The sequence below is a fragment of the Trichomonas vaginalis genome, chromosome VI, assembly GCF_026262505.1.
Source record: "Trichomonas vaginalis G3 chromosome VI, whole genome shotgun sequence".
Lineage (NCBI taxonomy): Eukaryota > Parabasalia > Trichomonadida > Trichomonadidae > Trichomonas > Trichomonas vaginalis.
This window is the reverse complement of record NC_067208.1, coordinates 4,780,296-4,803,106: the sequence shown is the minus strand read 5'-3', so window position 1 is coordinate 4,803,106 and position 22,811 is coordinate 4,780,296. Positions and strand designations below refer to the sequence as shown.

General features: G+C 30.2%; 10 protein-coding genes and 3 pseudogenes across 13 annotated transcripts, besides 5 other annotated features; 8 read left to right on the top strand and 5 right to left on the bottom strand.

Annotated features, from left to right (window-relative positions):
- Positions 1–641: part of a mobile genetic element that runs on past the window's edge.
- A 446-nt stretch (positions 642–1,087) lies between these two features.
- Positions 1,088–1,116: a mobile genetic element.
- A 227-nt stretch (positions 1,117–1,343) lies between these two features.
- Positions 1,344–2,180: a mobile genetic element.
- A 906-nt stretch (positions 2,181–3,086) lies between these two features.
- TVAGG3_0806480 (protein transport) lies at positions 3,087–4,145 on the top strand (the record flags this gene model as incomplete). Its single annotated transcript, XM_001304847.2, has 1 exon — positions 3,581–4,039. The coding sequence occupies one exon, from the start codon at positions 3,581–3,583 to the stop codon at positions 4,037–4,039; it is 459 nt and encodes a 152-aa protein (XP_001304848.1).
- Positions 4,146–4,330: 185 nt separating this feature from the next.
- On the bottom strand, positions 4,331–5,255 carry TVAGG3_0806470 (uncharacterized protein; the record flags this gene model as incomplete). Its single annotated transcript, XM_001304846.2, has 1 exon — positions 4,331–5,098. One exon carries the CDS (start codon positions 5,096–5,098, stop codon positions 4,331–4,333), a length of 768 nt encoding a protein of 255 aa, XP_001304847.1.
- Positions 5,256–5,432: 177 nt separating this feature from the next.
- On the bottom strand, positions 5,433–6,409 carry TVAGG3_0806460 (TOR signaling; the record flags this gene model as incomplete). Its single annotated transcript, XM_001304845.1, has 1 exon — positions 5,481–6,404. One exon carries the CDS (start codon positions 6,402–6,404, stop codon positions 5,481–5,483), a length of 924 nt encoding a protein of 307 aa, XP_001304846.1.
- A 258-nt stretch (positions 6,410–6,667) lies between these two features.
- On the bottom strand, positions 6,668–7,984 carry TVAGG3_0806450 (STKc PAK domain-containing protein; the record flags this gene model as incomplete). The annotated part of the gene is made up of 1 exon (XM_001304844.1): positions 6,668–7,984. The coding sequence occupies one exon, from the start codon at positions 7,982–7,984 to the stop codon at positions 6,668–6,670; it is 1,317 nt and encodes a 438-aa protein (XP_001304845.1).
- A 245-nt stretch (positions 7,985–8,229) lies between these two features.
- On the bottom strand, positions 8,230–9,805 carry TVAGG3_0806440 (Rab geranylgeranyltransferase protein; the record flags this gene model as incomplete). The annotated part of the gene is made up of 1 exon (XM_001304843.1): positions 8,308–9,219. One exon carries the CDS (start codon positions 9,217–9,219, stop codon positions 8,308–8,310), a length of 912 nt encoding a protein of 303 aa, XP_001304844.1.
- A 361-nt stretch (positions 9,806–10,166) lies between these two features.
- Positions 10,167–13,344: a mobile genetic element.
- On the bottom strand, positions 11,775–12,582 carry TVAGG3_0806430 (MULE transposase domain-containing protein; the record flags this gene model as incomplete). The annotated part of the gene is made up of 1 exon (XM_051247531.1): positions 11,775–12,582. A coding segment is annotated over one exon (808 nt), but the record flags the coding sequence as incomplete, so codon positions are not given.
- A 258-nt stretch (positions 13,345–13,602) lies between the features above and the next one.
- Positions 13,603–22,811: part of a mobile genetic element that runs on past the window's edge.
- TVAGG3_0806410 lies at positions 13,678–14,703 on the top strand (annotated as a pseudogene). Its single transcript has one exon. A coding segment is annotated over exon 1 (1,026 nt).
- TVAGG3_0806400 lies at positions 14,892–16,182 on the top strand (annotated as a pseudogene). Its single transcript has one exon. A coding segment is annotated over exon 1 (1,291 nt).
- On the top strand, positions 17,242–18,359 carry TVAGG3_0806390 (annotated as a pseudogene). The gene has a single exon. A coding segment is annotated over exon 1 (1,118 nt).
- TVAGG3_0806380 (integrase core domain containing protein family) lies at positions 18,474–19,901 on the top strand (the record flags this gene model as incomplete). The annotated part of the gene is made up of 1 exon (XM_051247530.1): positions 18,474–19,901. A coding segment is annotated over one exon (1,428 nt), but the record flags the coding sequence as incomplete, so codon positions are not given.
- On the top strand, positions 20,021–20,284 carry TVAGG3_0806370 (uncharacterized protein; the record flags this gene model as incomplete). The annotated part of the gene is made up of 1 exon (XM_051247529.1): positions 20,021–20,284. The coding sequence occupies one exon, from the start codon at positions 20,021–20,023 to the stop codon at positions 20,282–20,284; it is 264 nt and encodes an 87-aa protein (XP_051083004.1).
- Positions 20,864–21,409, top strand: TVAGG3_0806360 (uncharacterized protein; the record flags this gene model as incomplete). Its single annotated transcript, XM_051247528.1, has 1 exon — positions 20,864–21,409. The coding sequence occupies one exon, from the start codon at positions 20,864–20,866 to the stop codon at positions 21,407–21,409; it is 546 nt and encodes a 181-aa protein (XP_051083003.1).
- On the top strand, positions 21,821–22,462 carry TVAGG3_0806350 (Prim-pol domain family; the record flags this gene model as incomplete). The annotated part of the gene is made up of 1 exon (XM_051247527.1): positions 21,821–22,462. A coding segment is annotated over one exon (642 nt), but the record flags the coding sequence as incomplete, so codon positions are not given.

Genomic DNA, 22,811 nt, shown 5'->3' with positions numbered 1-22,811 from the left:
ACTAAAAAGAAACCAAGGAAGAGAGTTATAAAGCAATGAATTCAACAGGGTGAAAAAACAGGTGAAAAAAGAGGTGAGATCTCACCACTTCACCTAAATTTATTTTTGTGCTATGTTTTCATACGTGTGAGGGTGGTGATATCATTAATTTTTAAGTTTATTTTTTATTTTATTTTTATATAAATGACAGAACAAAAGCAACTCATACAAATCGAAAAATATAACAAACATACATTTAAACATTTATTCTTCCTTCCTGAGTATAACATGTTCTTTACACTTCATCCTAGACCAGTAGATTATACATTGACTGTGTATAAAGATTGTCATGGTAGTTTTATAAAAACTTATGATGATGAAGGTAAGTTAACAAGACTATGCATTTCAAAACTTGAGAAACTTTATGACTTCAAGTATGACTACAATAGGGTTAACACTGACGATGAAGATATAGAAGAAAATTTATGAGAACGTTTATTTTTTCATTAGTGAGTTCGTTAGTGAGGTGAAGTGGTTGGTGGTTTTGTAAATATTTAAGGTTAAGTTAGTTTTTGCGTTCATGTTGTAAAATATACGTTAGTGGTTTTGTAAAGTGTCAAATTCACATATAATGGGTAAGGAGGCTCGCAGTGCCACAGTACACTTGATAGGTGTATTAATTACCGCATGAAGATCTCCTAATTAATCCATTAACTGGAACAAATTACACGCCAAATCAAATGTATCAGCTGAAACCGAAATACACAAATGCAGATACAGAAAGGTTGTGGCAAATATGGGATACAGATACAGGCATGACCGCTGTTGACACATTCACAGCGTAATAATAAACATAATTTTTTAATTTCATTTTTAACAAGTTTTTTTAAATGTATGTAATGAATAATTCATTAGAATATGATAATGCACATTGTAACAGAATAGAACAATCACCAAATTTTTTTTTTGAAATTAAAAAATAAAAGTAAAAAGTAGAAAGTAATCTAACCAAAAAAGATATTTAAAAGAATTTTGGAAAAAACAGAATAAGGATAATGATATTATTTTAGATACACAATCGATGCACTGAAGAATAATCCGGTAAAATGATGATATAAAATTAGAGTATTTTACAAGTAGCTAAAAGAATAAAACTATAATATAAAATAAATGAAGTTTAATGAAACAATAAAGGTTAAATAAATAATAAAGATTTTTATTTTATATCAGTATTGAGAAGAAGTAACAGCTGACACTTGGTAGACAACTTCTTTATGTCTAGAAAATTCTATCTTGCCTTTTATTTTTTTCTCGCTGTGAAACGTATTCGGTCTTTTTTTTAAAAATCAATTTTTTGTTAGAGATAAGAGCTAAAACTCGGTAAACAACTTCTTTATGTCTAGAAAATTCTATCTTGCCTTTTATTTTTTTCTCGCTGTGAAACGTTTTCGGTCATTTTTTTAAAAATCAATTTTTTGTTAGAGATAAGAGCTAAAACTCGGTAAACAACTTCTTTATGTCTAGAAAATTCTATCTTGCCTTTTATTTTTTCTCGCTGTGAAACGTATTCGGTCATTTTTTTAAAAATTAATTTTTTGTTAGAGATAAGAGCTAAAACTCGGTAAACAACTCCCCCATGTCTAGCAAATTTAACATTCGTCTCCCATTTTTATATATTTGGTTTAGAATGTTCGAAAATGCGTAATATGGTCATGAATATTAATTGAAAAGAACCTTGAATTAATTCAATCTGATCTCACAAAATATTTTAAATTACAAACTTTGTAGTTTGAATAGATAATTAGTATTAAACTCAAATAACTAGTTTATTTTTGAATAAAAATTATTTGAATTTATTCAATTTTGTGAATTTTCCTTCAAAAATCAAGTTTAAATATCTTATTTGCCATATAATTATAAATACAATGAAACATATTCGAAATTGAAAAGAATGACTTTTTCTGTTCTTTCAATCATTCAATTTGAATTTTGCAATATTGGATTTCTCATTAAATAGCTATTAAAAACAACAAGCAATTTAACTTACATTCAAATTTATTTGTGTTATATTCAATCTTCTCAAAACTTATAATTTTCGGCTATAGCATGATTATATGCTATATAATATAATAAACCTATAATAGTATCATTCTTTCAATTATTTGAAGAGAAAACCGAAAAAATCTATTTTCGGTCTATAACAATAAACAATTTCGAACAAGTTTTCTCATTTTAAGGAGGAAATTGTTCCTTATGAGGTATACATCATAACTATATACCTCATAAGGAACAATTCCCTCTTGATATCCTGGATATTTTTGAATATATTTTTTTAATTAAAGTTCTCAAAAGTATTATCAAAAGTGATTTTTTAAAAATATCTCCAATTACTTAACTAATTAAAAGTATTATATTTTTAAAATTAAATAGTTTTTCAATTTTTTTGAAGGAATTGAGATACTTCCCACGACAATAAAATTGAGAGGTTTACATTATGACTGATCTTAGCATGCAACATAATTGCCTACTAAATCTGGTTTACAATTTCGTGTTCGAGTAGGGAAAAATTTATAGCACATTGAACCTTCAACTTAAATTTTTATGACATTTATTATTTCGTTTTTGAGTATGGATTTTTTATGACAGCTAGCAGAATAACATATCTTAGACTTTGATATAAAAAGTTTAGGAAATATTCAAAATTCAAAAAATCGCATCATAACATTCATTATTTCTTTACTTTTAATAATGTAAAAAATATCCGAACTTTTGAATGTACATTAAAATTCTGAATTGAAAGGGTTAATTGTTTGTTAATAAAGGATATTCAAACTTGTTAATATAACAGATACTGACTATTCTTCATTTTGAAAAAAAAAACAGGCCATTCAAAAATTGATGTCTGAAATATGCAACCTTATAATGATTCCTAGTTAATGCTGTACCTATGCATCACAAGATTTTAATGCAGATTTCAATAGAAATTAGCTTTTCGATGATAAATTTGAAATTTTACACAACAAGGTAATCATTTACTATATCTCAATTCTGTGAAAAATACTATAGAATCTTTTGTCTGGAATATTTCATTTGATAGCTGTCTTTAAAAGATATTGAACCAATTTTCGTTCAAATACAATGATATTTCATTAATATTACCAAAACCATTACGAAAACATCAGTGGCAATACCTCACTTTATATATGATTGACAATTTCCATTCAAATATAAAATTTCATATTAGCACAATTCATATTTTAATAGCAGATATAAAAAACTCCGATCATTATGTTGTTATCGAGATGATATTTCTACTTAATTATATCTCAAGTAGGAATTTTATAAATTTGATAAGTTATTAGAGTTTGAAGAATGCATATACCTGCCCAATTTGGTATTTTAAATTAGCTCACATATTACTCTCCATATTTTTGAGCGTGAATACGTTTTGAGTTCGTATTCCATTGAATAACCCATGATTTATTAGACATTCACGGAATACTTACCGAAAACCAGCATATGCTATGCGAAGTATCCTCATTGTTTCTCTATTTTTTTTATCCCCCAAAAATCGTGACGGTTATGACATTAATCGAATAATATGATTCATTTCTTCCTCCTTTTCAATCGTCAAGGCAAGGCCCGTCTTTCAAAGTGGTACGAGCCACAGACAAAGAAGTCAAAAGATAAAATCACACGTGAAGTTTCTAACGCAATTTTAAGCCGCCCAGCAAACTTTTGCACATTTATTGAATGGAGAGACAGAAAGCTTGTCTATAACAGATATGCATCTCTTTACTTCGTTATGTGCGTCGATGTTAATGACAACGAGTCTATGATGCTCGATGCAATCCACTTCTATGTCGAAACACTTGATGCTTTCTTCGGCAATGTTCGTGAAGTTGATGTTATTTTCGGCTTCCATTATGCATATATGCTTCTTGATGAAATTATTCTCGCTGGCGAGTTCGTTGAATCTTCTCGTGTTAACCCAATACAATCCCTTGTTGATCAACGTGAGGCTATTCTTGCAGAACCAGGAAAGGCCTTCGAACTTTAAAATAAATGCTTTTACTCTTTATTTCGAACAAATCAAAAAATTTGATATTACCTGTACACCAAGTTCATGGATTAAAAATCCAGTAATAAAATACACACAAGTTCATTTATTCCACAGATTTTTTGATGATTGAGATCTTTTTGAGAATATATTATCCTTATCATTCTCAATATTTGTTTTTCTTTAAGGGTGATCTACATAATTTGCAAACAATTGATTTGTCTATGGTGAATTCATATAGTTACTCTCATATCAAAAAGAATAATTAATTATTCATAAGAAACATTTTTATTAAACAACATCAGGATACATCTGGGAAAGCTTAATCTTCTCATTCTGATCTATTGGTAAAGTAGTAATCATATAATCACATAACTCTTTTGAGCGCCTCTTTGCGTTTTCTATTGATATTTCACCTCGGTGTATACTCAATGAGAGGGCATCAAGATTAGTTAAGAACACAGCAATATGATTTCTAAATTCAGCTTGATCCAGAACAAAATTATCATCAAATTTATCAATCTTAACGAAATAATCCGTTTCTACATTAGTATTAACACTACGCCATACAGATAATTCTTTATGCAAATCTCCAAGATTTGTTTGCATATTTTCTCTCGTTGATTCCAATTCTCTAATAGAAGATACACTTTCTTGTTGACGTTTTCGTTGAGATATTTTCCCTGAATTTCTAATCCAGCAATTAAAATCTTGGAAAAATTTCGAATGTGCATTTCTCATCTGATTTTTGATATCAGGATAGTTATAACTTAAAGCTTGAATGTAATAAGATGCAGTTTTCTTGACAAAATCGATAATTTGAGAATTTGCCGAGGGATTTTTTAAAATTTCTTCTACGTTCGGTTGTGACGGAGGTTGAGCCTGAGTTGTTTGTTTGTTACCGGCCGGTTTACTTGGTTTTGGTGAAAATCGAGAAATAGTTGAGTCATTACTCTTGCTTAAATCAGAAATTCTCGACGAAGGTGTTCTCGTATTGCTTCTTACTCTTTTTGTCGGAGAAGCAACAACCGGCGAACGACTGAAACTAAAAGATTGCATATTCTAAATTCAAATCTTCCGTTTTTTATTTTTCAAATTTCAGAATTTATCAGGGCAAGACATCTGCATTTTCATGCTCATTACATTTGCAATCCAATTTAGAATCATTTTAATATAATTTTACATTGCTTGATGCTAATTCAGTTTCAAATATTAAGTATGCCATAGAATTATAACATCTAACCATGAAGAAGTCAAATTGAATTGTATTGCATATAGATTCACACTATAACCAATGGAAAATTTCATTTTCAGAGAATATTTTTTTTATATTTTCTTTTTGTTTATTGAAATATGTCTTAAAAACAGATCTTTGAAGATAATAATAAGCTGTATTTTTAATCAAATACAAATTCACATATGAACAAACAAAATTAAATTTTTAATAAGTGATTACGTTGAGACATGTGATACCTTTTTTATGCCACTCGTAATGTGCAAGAAGAGCCTTTGTTTGAACATCCCAAACTCTTGCGCTCATGTCTGTTCCTGCTGTGCAGAGCATCTTTCCGTCTGGAGTGAAGGCAGCGTCCCAAACAAACTTCTTCATGTCTGAGCAAGTGAATTCTCCAGCGGATTTTCCGGTGGCTGCATCCCACATTCTGACTTGTGAGTCAGATGAAGTAGTTACAAGAAGTGTTTCGTCAGGAGAAAGAATAATTCTAAGCGGGATTTCTTTGTGAGCTTCGAACTTTTCGAATTCGGAAAATTCATATTGCTTATTTTCGTATTTGAGATTTAACATATGTACTTGACCGTCTTGAGTAGCGGCATATACTTTGGTACCATCTTTTGTGACAGCCATTGATCTTACAGGGCAAGTGGCGATTGAAATGAAAGCTAGACGATCACCCTTTACAATATCGTAGATTTCGATCTGACCTTTTTCATTGCAGACCACTACAGCTGTCTTTGTTGGTAAAAGAGCAATGGCATTGAGAGCAGATCCAGTTGAAATACTAAGTGTTGAACGGCTTGTTGTTTTGTTCCAAACTTTAATAGTTCTATCTTCACTGCATGTATAGAAGTTATTATCAGAGAAAACAGCATCAGTTACATTAGTCTGATGACCATTAAATTGTTGCAGTTTTGAGCCTTTAGGATCAACAACAATAATAAGTGGATTTGCACATATAGCAAACTTGCCATCATTTGTTGGAACGATTCTGTTAGCTTGCGAATTTCCAAATGCGTTGTAACTGTCATTATGCTGTGTAGCAATATTTCCTGGACCATTAAGCTGAGTAACTGAATAATGAAGATCATATGAAGCAACAACTAAAGAAACTTTTTGTTGAGTTGCCATTTTTCAAATTTTTGAAGAATGTCACTTTTTAACATATCTAAATGATATTTAGCAATTTCTACCTGATAGTTATCATATAGATTTGAATTAAAGCTTATATTTGGAAGTTGATGGCTTTCTTTTGATAATTATTTATTTGAAATTCAAAATTATGGATTTATTCTATGGAAAAGAAGTTTTAAAATTATCAGTTAGAAAAATCATAATTAGAAATTGAATGACATTTAAATTACATGTAAAATCATAAATATAATTTACAAATATTAAAAACTTTCGAAATCCTCATTATTGGCAAGTTGCTTTGCCAAATTTATAAGAGGAGAAATAAACTTAATAGGGCATGCAGTCTTAATAAATGGATGTTCGAGTAATTCTGCAGCAGTTGGACGTTTTTCTGGGTCTCTTTCTAGACATTTACTGAGGAAGTCCAGGAATTCAGGGCTTCTTTCCTTTTTATTTGATATCTCAGGAATTCCCTTGGAAACAATTAAAAATAAAGCTTTCATTGGAGGTTCAGAAACGTAAGGTGGTTCACCTTCTGCGAGTTCTCTACACAGAATTCCTAATGACCATATATCTACGCTATAATTATAAGGAGTTGCTTGAATTAATTCTGGAGCCATCCAATAAGGCGTTCCAACGATTGATCGGCGCTTGTCATTATGCTCCGATAACTGAACTGTATAGCCGAAATCAGCAATTTTGACATGTCCGTCTGATGTAAGTAATGCATTATCAGTTTTAATGTCCCTGTGTATTTTATTTTGCGAACGTAAGTATTTAAGAGCTAAAAGAATTTCTTTTGCGAAGAATGCAATGTGCGGTTCTTGACACTCGCAAAATGTTGCAATATTTGTAAGAGAACCGCCATCCATGAGTTCCATCAAGATCCATAGCTTATCGCCATCTCTGTATGCATCGTAGAACTCAATAATATGCGGATCGTGCATAGTTGACATTAATCTCGTTTCATCAATTAAAACCTTTTCTGTCTTATCGGTTAATAGCATTTCTTTGACGGCAATCAATTTTCCTTGAAATTCTGCGTGATAGACGGTACATGTAGAACCTTCATCAATTTTAGTTAAATCTTGTAAAAGAGGTAATGGATTTCCAATCTTAATAACGCTTTCTGCTGGTGGAAGTTCTTGTGATATATTTTCGGCAACTGGCAAAGGTAGATTTTCATTACCATTATTCAAAAAGTTGATGACATTAACGGCGTTCTCTGGGTTTTTAATAATATCTTGATGACTAATTCCACTAGCTTTAACAGCTCTTTCCAGTTCTGGAGGTAATCCGACAAATCCTTTTTCTTGATCAACTGTTACATGAAGGACGTGCTCTACATCGACAAGTCTTGAAATGCTGTGTCCATTTACAATACGTACCTGATTTGGTAAAACGGCAGGATCAAAATTTGAATCGTTAATAACTGTGCCAGCGGATTCTCTTGAAAATGCTGGAAGCATAGAGCGTGGAATGTTATGGTAAACTCTATTTGTATCTAGTGTAATGTGCACATGAAGTTTTGCATCAATGGGAAGCGAAATCACGTGCTCTTTCTGCTTCCTCCTCATTGAGAATGAAAAATTCTGAACAAAAAACCGTTTTTCATAGCTTGAAATATGAACTCTGAATAAGAGAATAATTTTTTAACAAGAAAAATTGAGATGTAAAAAATTTGAATTAACTTTTCGAGAGCGTTCTGTAATTGAAAGTACTCATACTCTTGCCATATAACTGGTTCGAATTTACGAATATTATCCATTTACATCTATCAGGATAAGAAAAGTGCCAAAATTTTTAAAATCGACATGGAAAGTTCATAAATAACAACAGTATAGATTTTATTACAATACACAAACAATAATTATGGTCAAATAATCAACCATTAAGTTGATTACTTGTTATATTCTGCCCCTAATGATCTGAAATGGCGCTTCAAAACTTCAACAGGTAAGGCTAGAACAGGGTCAATTTTAGGGAGGTCGAAGAATCCAAACAGTGATAATCCAGCACAACCAAAAAATGTATGATAAGGATCGGCATGATTGCCAGGACGATCAGCGATACCACCAGTATCAGGATCTTGCGCTGAGAGTATAAAATCTTTCAGAAATTCGGCATTGATACTATCTTTTTCACCTAATATTGATAATGGTGCGCCAGCCCACCATGAATAACAAACATCGGATTCTTTCTCAGGTCTGCCATTAAATCCACCATCTTTTGTTTGTCTCTCTGTTAAAAATAATCTTAGAGCCGTACAATCTACTTTTTCTAGTGCATTTGCTATTGAAAGTGCTGCTAATGATGTAAATACTTGGCCACAATGTGATTCGCAGTGCGGAAAACATCCGAAACCACCATCGGAATTTTGGCATGAAATTAGCCAGTTAACTGCTGAATCCAAATTGATTGCATCTAATTTATTAAAAAGCTTTAATATTGCAAGCGCACAAAATGTAAATTTCGTATCTACTTCATTCCATTGCCCATTTGTAAAAGATCCATCGGACTTTTGTAAACTCTGAATCCATTTAACTATAGGTTCTTGATCAATCAGGTCAAATCGATCGTAAAGGATTAAAGTTTGTATGACTGAAAGTGTATTATGTATATTTGGCTCTGAACCGATATTACCACCAAAGGCACCGTTTGCACATTTGCACTTCATCAAAAAATCTATTGCATCATCTTTATTTAGTTGATCTAAAGTACCAAGAAGATATAATGCGCTTGAAGCCCAGTAATAATTATTGGAACGCATTGAATATGTCATCCAATAAACAAGGGTTTCTCTATCTTTCATTAAGTTTAGTATAAAATTTGTATGCTTATCCTTATCTAGGCTTGACATGAATAATTATGAACAATTATGTTGAATAATAATCTTTCTGTACACAATATAATGCTACACTATCAATATTTTGCTTTAATAATAGAAATTTTATAATCTCAATTTCACAAACTTAATCTCCTGCTCGCTTTTAAAGCAAAATTTTCTGGATAGTGTAAATGACACCAAATTTTTACTTTTGTAAATCGACAACCTACAAGTGGACTGGAAACTCTTGAAGGTGAGACTGAAAATCAGAGAAAGGCAAGACTCTCTCATATAGTCGAAGAGAAGAGCAAAATGTCCCGGAAGAAGAATTTCTCAAGTACAGGGAGAACAATTTGAAGAAGCTTGAAGAAAAACTTCGTCATAAAGCGGAGAAACTCCTTAGTATATAAGAATAGAGAAGCCAACAGGTTAAGAAAGACAAGAAATATAGAGAATGACAAGAAAGACAAGAAGTCTCATTGCAAATGCGAATCCGATCAAGAGATTGAGATTCCTATTGATGAGTTCACCCTGTTAATTCATTTTTTCCAATTTTTACTGCACATTGAAGAGCTGTCATTCCATAAAGATATTTAAGCAAAAAGGCACAAATTTTCAAACTTTGTTAGTAATTATAATATGAAAACGCATATATTTCAAACTTTGTATACATGAAAACGCATATATTTCGTTTGAATTTTCGGAAAAAAATGAAGATTTGGAATAAATTATTTCGTTCATGTCTCTTTTAAATGTTTGCTTATATCAATTCTAATTTTTTAGACTACTGAATTCACACAATAACATTTTTATATTAACATTATAGATTCTAAAACTGTATTCAGCTCATTCTGACCAAAATGGAACTTTAGAGCATGTTAACAGTCAAAATATAATATCATATCAAATAGCTATTCTGATACAACCTAAACGGCAAACCCAAATTTTAGCTAAAAGTGACAGGGGAAAAAAACGTTTAGTATTAAAAAAAAAGACCGATGAGAGCTTCGTTCGAAATATAGAGGGAACTGAGAATGCGCAACCATTCTCAGGGAATATTGGATGCTATTCCCGTTCCCTCTGTATGGAAAATTGAGGTTTTCAAAGGGAGTTAAAATAATATCAAATTTATACTAATTTACTTCAAAATACAAAAGTATTTGACAGCTAAAATTAGTTACTTTAGCAAGCCTATCAATACCCTTTTACGATTATTGCTACTTTTTCGAAATAAAAGTAAAAACAAATTTATACTAATTTACTTCAAAATACAAAAGTATTTGACAGCTAAAATTAGTTACTTTAGCAAGCCTATCAATACCCTTTTACGATTATTGCTACTTTTTCGAAATAAAAGTAAAAACAAATTTATACTAATTTACTTCAAAATACAAAAGTATTTGACAGCTAAAATTAGTTACTTTAGCAAGCCTATCAATACCCTTTTACGATTATTGCTACTTTTTCGAAATAAAAGTAAAAACAAATTTATACTAATTTACTTCAAAATACAAAAGTATTTGACAGCTAAAATTAGTTACTTTAGCAAGCCTATCAATACCCTTTTACGATTATTGCTACTTTTTCGAAATAAAATAAATTTATTATCAAAAACCTTTTTTTCTTAGTAAAAATAAAAATGTTATTTTATATCAAGTTTTTATTCATAAATTTTTATAATGTTGTATAAATTTGAAGGTGGAAATCTGTAATAATTTTATCTTGAAAAGACTTGGCATTCTCAACAATGAATTGAGGGGTATTGCATCCAAATTCTGTAATTTGCGTGAGAATACTAAGCTTGATTTCCATTGGGATACTTAATTTCGAAAAATACTGGGTCATTCGTTTTTGAACCTTTGCTGCCTTGACAACTTTATCAAGTAGGTCATCTAAACCCAATTGAAGCGTATTTAAGTTTGCTGATGAGTTAACTATTAACGATTTAATTTTATCAGTGAGCATTATACATTTTTCTGTATCCAGTCTGATTGTAGACTTTTTTGGCTTTTTTTCAGATGGCAACGGATTTGGAATTTTGTCTCTGAGCCTTATATCTTGAGAAATTCTGTAATAAAATGAAGGAACGATAAAATCGATTAATTTCATCACAAATCGATCAAATCTCATGAAAATTGTTCCGCCAAAGTAGTAATATTTAATTTTTTTGTTAATCGATTCTGAAATGTTATTTGTGAGAGCTAAATTTTCATCTCTTTCAGCGGCTGTCCATCTTTCTTGGTTTGATATCCATTGATTTTGTATGTATTTTGAAAATTCTGGGAATTTTTCGGCTATTTCCAGAATTTTTTTGAACGTTGGTTCAATCCATTCTTTCTTGCCATTTCTGCCGTATGCAAGATAGTTCATTTTTGTATCTAATATCAATTTGTCTGAACTCTCAAATGCATAATCTTTCAAATTTTTTCTGTACGCCCTCATTACATGAACTGCACACCAATGAAGGATAACTTCTGGAAAAGAGTTGATAATCGCATTTTCGATTTCTTGTGCACAATCTGACATAAAATATTTTGGTTTTACTTTTGCCCAGTTAAAAAATGCCTTGAGACAGAATGCAATATTTTCTGAAGTGTTTGGATAAACGACAAATTGAAAAATTGGGAATGCATGTGTATTTGGAAATTTGGCTGATATCATGTAAAACAACATTTTAAATTCAAGTAATGAATGGGTTGCATCAATAAAATGCTCTTTCACAATTTTGATTATGTCCAGAAATTTGAAAGAAGCATAATAAAAGATTAATTTCTTTGGTTTGTTGTAATTATCGACATCGAAATAAATTAAATCTTTTGGTGACTCTTGTTCTTTGATACCCTTAAATAATTGAGTTGACTTGAATTGATTATCATCGTACTTTTGAATACCTTTGATCTTTTTATTTCCTTTTTCCTGAATTGTTTTCATTTGATCTGAAGATGCATTCAAAAAAGATGGCCTGTTAAGTGGATCATCCAGATCAAGTTTTTTGTCGCATTCAATTTGAGCCATTTTCGGATCACCCCCCTGTTTTATAAAATTAATAAGTACCCGACGATAGCATTGTGATAATGTGTGGTATTTCTTTGTCTCATCTTTGATTTGATTGTGATTATGTGTTCCATTATATTCTGTTAGGATATATTCTTCATCATCCTTTAGAAATGAGATACATGCTTCACATTTATCTGCACTGCACCTGAATTTTAATTTTGTTCCCCCTAAATTTGGATTTTTTTTTAATTGATATGGACAACCTGCATGGCATTCGTTATCAATGACAGCTTTCATAGCATCTATATAAGATAGCCTTTCTTTAAGTTCGCATGGTGCATCGATATGCATCAAAAAAATGAAATGAAATTTCAATATCAAAAAAAGCACAAAATTTGAAAAAATTCACAAATCTCGGTTTCTGAAAGAAAATGGCCTCTTAAACTTTGTGCATATATTCATCTATAAGACACATTGTATCCATATATTATTTAGCCAACACAACTTATCTGGTATCGAGAAAATTCAAAAAAAGCACAAAATTTGAAAATTGCTCGGTTCTACATTCAAAATAAATCTCATTAATTTTTACATACATATTAAGGTACTTATCTTCTACATATATAATCTTCATTAGATATATACATGATAAATAAAATTCATAAAACATTAAAAATCAAAAAATTAGATGAACCTTGGCAATTAAACTTTATTAAATAATAGTTGTTTGTAAATTATATTATATTATCATTTAATATTATTTTGATAATGAAGATTTTATTTTGCAATAATATAAACGAAATTTTTTACCTTATGAACTTTTGATGGAAATATGCAAATTTAAAATAATAAAGAAAGCCGCGAGCGAAGCGATCGGCTTAGTTCGAAGATTTTGATTCAAATCTTTGCTGATCTGTAATTCGCGGAAGCCGCGAGCGAATCGAGCGGCTTAGGTCTAAGATTTTGATTCAAATCTTTGCTTATATTCCTTAAATTCTTTATGAAACTCGCAACAGTTCCATAAAAAATTTTAAATTCTAAACTGTCGAAATTACCGATCGGTAATCACACCCGTGAAGGGTGTGTCACTTTTAGCTAAAATTACCCCTACTCCAACCTAAACAGGGATTTCTACCCAATAGATAAATTTTGGATAATTTTGCCATCAAAAAAAGGTTTTGATTCAGCTCAATAACCAAGTACTCCAGAGAATCAATAATTAGTAGTATATGTGGATGGGTTGTGTGACTTTTTTTGTAAACGTAAGAATTCATACAATATTGAACGATTTTGTATCATTTTTTTTGACATATGAAGTAAAAAATGTATGATTCTTACGGTTTTTATTCTTACGTTTTTGAATAAATCAAGATTTAAAAAATTGACTTCTTACGTAAAATTAAAACTAAGTTAAATTTATTTTTTTTATTTTTTATTTAATGATAAATGAGTATAACAACTAATTCATTGAAATCTTTAAAGTTCACTAATTCAGAATTAGAAAATATTTTAGAAAATTTTGGAGACGGTTCTTATCCAACATATATGCAGAATGTGAAAGAGTTTTCCAGATTGTTGAATGAATTTAAATATAACGGACCAATTACTAAAAAGGCTATAATGAGATATTTATATCCCAAAAAAGTTGAAAAACAGGAGAATATTCCTCTTTATGGTCCAGAGGACCTGGGCTCAGAGAGCCTTGAAACACCTCCTGAATATTTTGAAGAAAAAATTAAAACAAGATGAATATTATAACGATGAGATTGAGAAATTGGAACAATTAAGAAATGAAATAGATGAAAAAATTAAGGAATTGAGAAATGCTGAGAATGAAGTAGAGGGTTTAATGAATATCCCAGCTTCAGAATCAGAAGTTCAAAAATCACATGAGAAAGATATAAAAATTACTTTTTGGAATCTACTAAAAATTTATTAGATGGTGATATTGACGAAACACTTTCAGAAGAAGGCACAAAATTTATTCATAAACATAAGTTACAATTTATTGACGATGGAGATTATCCATGTATATTACTTTCACCTCCTCTTGATTCTGAAAAATTCAAAAAAGCACTGAAAAATGTAACATATGCAACAAATACGATTAAGAAAGAAGACCATGATATTTACACAAATTATTATTTAAATAAATGTACAGGTGTTGATAAAGTTTTTGATTTGTTAGATAAAATATCAAAAGAAACAATTGGAACCTATAAAATTTTATGTGATTGTGGTTTCATTATTGAAGATACCAATAATGTTTCATATGAAAGAACAGCACCGAAGGAAGACGAAGTTGAAAGGTCTATACCATTCGTTATTAAGAATATAAAAGATATGAAAACTTATAAACATTATATTTATTCATTTATTTCAGAAAAAATGGAAGCAACCCATAAAACATCTTCATCATTTTATAGCTATTCATACATTCCTTTTCAAAGTTGTGAAATTAAATAAGACAGGAATTAGATTTAATGTATCAGGGTACGCATTCTTGAGTAAATTAAAATGTATTCGTCACGTCGCAGATGATAAAAATTTATGTGTTCTTAATTCATTTTATGGACTTTAGCCCTGGACTCTCTGAGTCTCGTACTTTAAAAAAAATAAACTTTATTTTTATTTATTTTTTAATTTTTATTCTTACATAAATGAACAAAAATGGAACAGCTAAAATGAATGATAATCAAATAAGAGCCGAAGGTAGAAGGTTATTTAAACGCTTCTATAACATTCCTGATGGTGTTAATCCTAAAACTCGTAGAAGTTATTTAAATGAAGCCATAGATGCATATGAAGGATTTGACATTTCATCAGAAAGTGAGAGGTTAGCAAGAATGTTAAACGTTAATATTGATTTTTATTATTGTGACCTCAACCAGAAGACGTAGACATTAACAAGGTAGACTTTCCATTAGTGGAATCAATAATGATAGATCCAGAATTTGAAACAGTAAATATTTTATTAACACAGAGTCCATGTGGAAAACTTCACGCTGACAGAATAACAGACGTTGAAGCACTCACCGGATATAAAGTTTGCCCCTTTTGCAAAGAAGAAGTATATTCTATCCGTGATGATCCAGAAAGGAAAAACCAAAGAAGATTTTTAAAAATTGTGAGAAATGTAAAGAAAATAATGGAAGATTAATTCAAGACGTTCAATTGCAAAACACACAACAACCATATGCACCACATATTACGAAACAGAAGATATATCAGTGGCTATTAGCACATAATTTGCAGGAATATTATAAACCAACAAGATATTATATTACTTTTGACTTCGAAACATTAGAGACTAAAGAAGAATTACAACTTTCTGAGTGTGCAACTTTGAACGCTTACTTAAAACCATTCATGGTATCATCAACTGTCAAATAAAGCCGCAAAGCGGCGAGGTCGTAGACCGTGATAAAACATTTACGAGGAATTTTTGCTTAACATCAAGTGATTCGTTCATCTCTGATTGGATTGAATTTTTATTTTCAACCTGTTCATTAGTTGCTAAATCAAATATTGAACAATATGAAGAATTAATGAATACATTAAATGAAAAACAGAAGGAAGCATTTAAAGAACTTCTAGATGAGGAATTCAATAAAGTGAATATCATAGGTTTTAATTCGGGAAAGTTTGATTTAAATTTAATTCTTCGTGATTTAAATACTGCAAAATGGAAGATAAAATCAATGCTGGGTTCTTCTTCTCAATTTAAGCAAGTCATAGTAAAGAAAACAAACTGTCCATATGAATTAAGATTTATTGACATCAGAAATTATATAGCGGGTGGAACATTAGACCAATTCACTCAAGATTTCGGAAACAATAAATCACGTGTTAAATCCTTTTTCCCTTATCAATTCATCACATGGGAAAATTACGAAGAAGAATTATATAAAGAGGAACCATTCACGAAAGATTCATTTTATTCAGCATTAACACAAGAAACAATATCCGATTCAGATTATCAAATATATCTCAATGATGCTAAAAATTTTGAGAATAGATTAGAATATTTTATTCATTATTGCAATAAAGATGTTGAAATTATGATTGACCCAATTGATAAAATTATCGAAGAAACATTTGTTTATAAAATTGACATGCTTCATAATCTTTCTTTATCATCGAATGCATCAATGATTCGTTACGCGTTAGCATATAAGAACTTCAATCCTAACGAAACATATCCAGAAGAAGAAAATGTGGAATCAAGTTTTGAATTAACAAAAAAGTATTGGAAATATAAAATTGAATCATATAAGAAACAAGATGAAAAAGCAGAAAGGGATACTAAAAACAATGTTTCAATGGATGACTATCAATACTATCACGATTTAATCCTTTCATCTAAATGCAAAATGTGTGGTAAAGCGTTTACATATGCAAATAAACCAACATTGGATAGAATCGATAATGAAAAACCACATACCAAAGAAAATTGTCAGTTAATGTGTTGTTATTGCAATGTCGTAAAATCAAATAAAGATGAAGATGTTCAACGTTTAAGAATCAATTTAAGAAATTATGCATTAAAAAATAATTTACCAATGACTTTAGATTCAGTTGAAGCTTATCACATTCTCCGTAATGGAATTACTGGTGGTCTATCAAATGTTCAACATCGTGTTAATCTTAAAGGAATCACGCACATTAATAAACTTTCATATAATCCAGAAACTAAAACTGTATTAAATGAGGACACCACCAACATTATGACTCATTTCGTTGGAGTTGATTTTAATTCATTATATCCTTCATCATTTTCATCTATTCCTCATGATTTCATTCAATATACTGACCATAAAATGTATATGCCGGGAAGATTGAATGGTGTTATCATTTGTGATACAGCAACAAAGAAAGCAAAAGCACTGGGAATTATTAAGAAGAAAAATACTTTATTCGTGGCTGAAGTAAAGGGTCACATTGATGAAAAATACATTAATGATTACATAAACTTTTTACCGATAATAAGAAACTTAGATATTATCACAGATGAAAAAACAATTGGCAGTTTTATGTATAATTACATGAAATCAAACAATCTACCAGTTGACCAGAAACAGAGAAAATTAACTCAATTAGCATCAACACACAACCAATATCAACCATTTTCTTCTTATTATCTTTGGTATCTAATCGACAGATTTCATTTTATCATTGATGACATTCAATCAATTTTAACATTTACGAAAAACACTTGTTTTAATGAATTTGCGAACAAATTTATGAACGAAAGACAAAAGGCTGAATTAGAAGGAAATAAAGGAAAAAGTTTATTTTGCAAGATTTCGCTTAATGGATCATATGGTTACGATGCAATGAATACACAAAATTACGCAAAGACTAAAATAATGAATGCACAGAAGTCACGCGTTGCATGTATGTCAAATAAGTTTAAAAACATAAGAGAAATAGGTGAGGATACATATCAAGTGATGCTCAAAGATAGATTTTATAGATGTGATACATGTTTACAAGAGGCATTCTTCACTTTAGATAATGCTAAATACTGGTATTTGGTTTTCATTTATGATTTTATGTATAAATGCATGGATGTTAATCGTTTTCATTTCATTGAAGGTGATACTGATTCATCTTATTGGGCAATCGCTGGCGACCCAAATCTTCCTAACACTCAAGCATTTCAAGCAATTGTTACCGATAAACAATTTTATGATAAAAACATTTTCAAATTCACACCTTTTGATTTCTTCTGTTTTGATGAGAAATTTAAACCTAAATTAAAGAATAAAGCTGAAGAAAAAGCACATGAGAAAAAATTATTGGGTTTAGCAATTGAGAAACAAGGTGATAACATGGTTGCTTTATGTCCTAAGTGTTATACATCATTCAACGGTTCAATTGATGGAAGTGATTTTAAAAAGATTGCACAAAAAATGAAGGGTGTTAGTTTAAGGCAAAATAAACAATTAACACCTAAAAATTATTTGGATATAATAAATGATAAAGTTATTTTCGATGGTCAGAATATTAATTTACAACTTAAAAACGGGTCAATGACTCGCTTAACAATTGGTAAGACTGCATTAACAGGAGCACACACTAAGGCTGTATGTTGTGAAAATGGATGTTGTATGCCATTTATTTAAAAGTTTATTTTTAATGAAATGCCACAGAAGAGACAAAAGGAACCGTTAATGATGGTTTTGATTCTTGATCAAAGAGGTGGGCACCCTTAAAACATTGATTTTATTTTTATATAAATGGATAACGTACATTTAAAAAATTTAATTGATGATTTAGTATTTAATCAAAATTTTCTTAATTATTATGATTTAAAAGCATATCTCCAAAAATATGATAACAATATAACGGGTGATGATATGGATTATTATTATCCATATTATAAAAATGAAATTTTGAAATATCATGATAAAATAATTTCTAAAATTAAAGACAAAATTAAAAATAATAAATATGCAAAGGGAAAAACTAAATCACAACTTAAACAATTGAAAGATTTCAAAAATAAAGTATTAACAGAAGAAGATATTGATGAATTATATAATTTATATAATCCTGAGCCACAAAAACCAAAGCCAAAGGAACAAAAACAAAAGGAACAAAACACCCAGGTCCTTCAGACCATAAATGATGCACAAGCTTTAATTTATGATTCATTAGTTAAACCATATTCAGCCCGACTTTTAAATGAAGATCAACTTTTGGAATTCATCCTTCAACATAAACTCGAAGCGGGAAAGTATATCAAACCTTTATATACAGCATATTTAAAACAAATGAATAGAATACATCCAGAATTAATGAAGGAAGGAATGAAATCCAAAATCAAAGCAGATAAAATTAAACCACTTACAACACCAAAACCTCCAACGACAGTACCGCCTCCTCCTTCAGTTAATCCTTCATCATTCACTTTATTATATCCATTTCAAACATTTAAGAAGCAAAAAGATTTTAAAAAGGATTTCAAGATATTAAATAAACCAATTGACCCGAAAATTCAACCATTAAAGGAAAAATTTAGTCGACCTTCATTTGCTCCATATCCATATTCATACGAAATTGATCATCTGGAATATTCAAAAGGAAACGTTACTTATTTATTTGCCATTAACATTAACACTAGATATTTATATTGCATTCCGGTGAAAGGGAAAACAGAACAGGAAACAAGAAGAGCTATTCAATACTTACTAGATCATGAAAGAGTAGATAATATCAGGGGTGATGGTGATAAAGGATTTCAGGCAGCTATGACTCATTATTTCCCACAAATTAATTTTTACTTTTCACCCTCTCCATATACGTTTCATAATAAAATAGTTGATGCGGTAATGAGAACTCTTAGAGATGCGTTAGGGGTTAACGGTCAGATATACTGGGATGGAAATCATGACTCCATCATACAACAGTTAGTATATTATTACAATAATACATGGCATAGAACTATAAACATGAAACCAGTGGAAATGAAAAATGATATTTCAAAAGAATGGGAATATATTAGAAAGCAAATGGAAAAGTTAAATGATGTTAAACGTGAACAAATTAATTCGGGGCTCATGAATTTTAAACAAGGGGATAAAGTTTTGATTCATCTCGATTATGGAAAAACTGATAAATCAATGACAAAAAGAAGACGAAGATTTGACACAATAGCTGAATTTGTTAGATATATTAACGGTAATGTATTAGTTGAAGTTGACAATAAATTAATAGAAATTCCGATTTATTTTATTACTCCATTATATTTAAATAATATTTAATTTTTTTTATTTCGTAAGAAATGAGTGACAACGAAGCAGTCAAGAGTCCAGACGATGAATATAAAAAGAAACTAAACAGAATTAAATCAAAAATATGCTATTACAAAAAGAAGCCACAATGCGGTGGGGTTGAAAACGATAAAGAAATAATCGAAAAATTAGAAACTTACCGTTCAATCCTTAAACTGAGTGAAGCAAAAATAAAAGAATTTAATAGAATAAATAAATTGGTTGGAAGAGATGAATTTAATAAAGATGAATTTTTAAACTCAATCCAAATTTAATTTTTATTCCTCTTCGACAACATCTCTCTTTCCATCATTACTGCATAACCACATTTTCTCAATTTTAGTGGTTTGTTATTTTTAACATGTTCTTGCATCATTTTTATCATTTCCTCCCTTGTTATGATTCGTGGTAAATTTTGAGCTTGTGGGGTATCCATTTATGATAAAAATAAAAATTTAAATTATGCCGTTCTAAAGTTTGTGACAACATGACATTTTGACAACAACACAGGAGGAAGGCAGTTATGAATTATTTTTGAAGAACTGAAGGTGCTACCATGTTACCATGTGCTACCAGGTCATTTAACTTCTCTGAAAAAGTGTGACAACATGACATTTTGACAACAACACAGGAAATGATTTGTCATGACTTCATCGGAATGAGTGTAAATGACCCAAAAATAAAGTTAGTTTTAAAATTATTTTTATTTTTTTATTTTGTATGTAAGAACAGAAATGTCAGTCGAAGCAAAAACATTCACTAACAAATCTAATGGCGAAACATTCACAAAAGGCACTTATAACGGTATTGAAGTCTTACGTAGAGACAAGGATGGTTACATTAATGCAACAAAGATGGCAAGAGAAGCAGGAAAGTTAAACCATTTAAACAGATTTCTCAATAGTGCTAAAATACAGGAAATTCTTGAGTTTTGGATGAATGAATACGGTGGAGCCAAAAGTGGCTCGACCTCAAAACAAGCATTTTATGAGCTTACTAAGGGTGTTATAAATGAATTCAAAGGTATTTACATACATCCTGACCTCGTTCATTTTGTTGCTGAATGGTGCTCTGTAAAGTATGCATTTTATGTCAAAGATATTATGGACTCCATAGACAAGAAAGTTCATGAGAAATTAGATGAAGAAGAACTTGAAGATACAGTAGAGAATGCTAAACCTTTGTTTGAAGAAGAAGTTGGAAAAATGTGCGAAAAACAATTAGAACATGAACGTGAGTTATGTTATGGTTATAGAGATTCTCCATACGAACTAGACCAATGGGAACAAGAAAATTTAAAGAGAGAATTTAGAGAATATGAACTCGCTAAGATAGCATTAGAAGCTGCAGAAAAGAAGTTAAAAGCTTGGGGTTGTTTTGTACAAAAATATTGTGAGTAAATGAACCATTTATTTTTATTGAATTCACCAAAAATAATTTTTAGGGTAGATGGTTAGATCTAACCTCATTTCTAACCTCATGACATTTTGACAACAACACAGGAGGAAGGCAGTTATGAATTATTTTTGAAGAACTGAAGGTGCTACCATGTTACCATGTGCTACCAGGTCATTTAACTTCTCTGAAAAAGTGTGACAACATGACATTTTGACAACAACACAGGAGGAAGGCAGTTATGAATTATTTTTGAAGAACTGAAGGTGCTACCATGTTACCATGTGCTACCAGGTCATTTAACTTCTCTGAAAAAGTGTGACAACATGACATTTTGACAACATTTACGAAAATTTGATGCAGCCCAAAAATAAAGTTAGTTTTAAAATTATTTTTATTTTTTTATTCCTATATAAATGACAGCAACAAACAACAACAGCAACTATATCGTTTCTGATGAAAAAGTTATTGATTCATTAGCTGAGGAATTAGTTGTGGCAGAAACTAAAACCCTCAACGAAAGAATTGGTGAAAACAGGATTGATTTACATAACTACCTCAAACATGATGGAGGAAGAGGAAGGAAAACTGGTGTGGCTTTATTAGTAAATAAAATTTCAAATTTAACGATTATAGATGTTGATATCAATAAATCATACAATGATGAACTTAAAGAAACAGTTAGAAAAGACATTTTATCAAAACTTTCGGATAAAGATGTTATCGTTAAAACCGCATCAGGAGGTCTTCACATTTATTGCAACACTAATTTCTTCTATTCAGTTTCGAACAGAATGATTAAATGTTATTCCTGCAATGATTATGATATTGACATAATGACTTCTATGGATGATTCAAAGCGTTCATTAGTAGTCATGGCTGATTCAAGAGTTCGCAAGAATGCAACAGAACCAATCAAAACATACTCATTCATTCGTGGAAGTTATGATTCAACATTAACCAGAACAGTAAACGATATATTAAATGATTTGAATATTAAGGTAAGAGTTGAACAGAAGAGCGAAGAAATAAAGAGTATAATGAATGAAAACAAAGATGTAAACATTGACGATAAACTTGCCCAGAGCATAGTTGATGGCATCTGTGATTTTGAAGTACATAATGATGGTGGAAACATGAATTTAGAAAAAGAAATACATTATTCACACTGTTTCAAGCAATTAATTCGTTACCTAATCATTTAATTAATGAAGCATACGATAACGTTTATAATTTCTGCAATTTAACTGAAAATGCAAAAAGTAATTTTGAAAAAGCACGTAGTAGATATGCACATTTAATGACTTCTCCATTTGTTTTGGTGAAGATTCTAAAACTTTATCAAAAGGAATATTATGATGAATATGTTTTACCTTTATTACGTAAGCCAAAAATAACATTTGATAT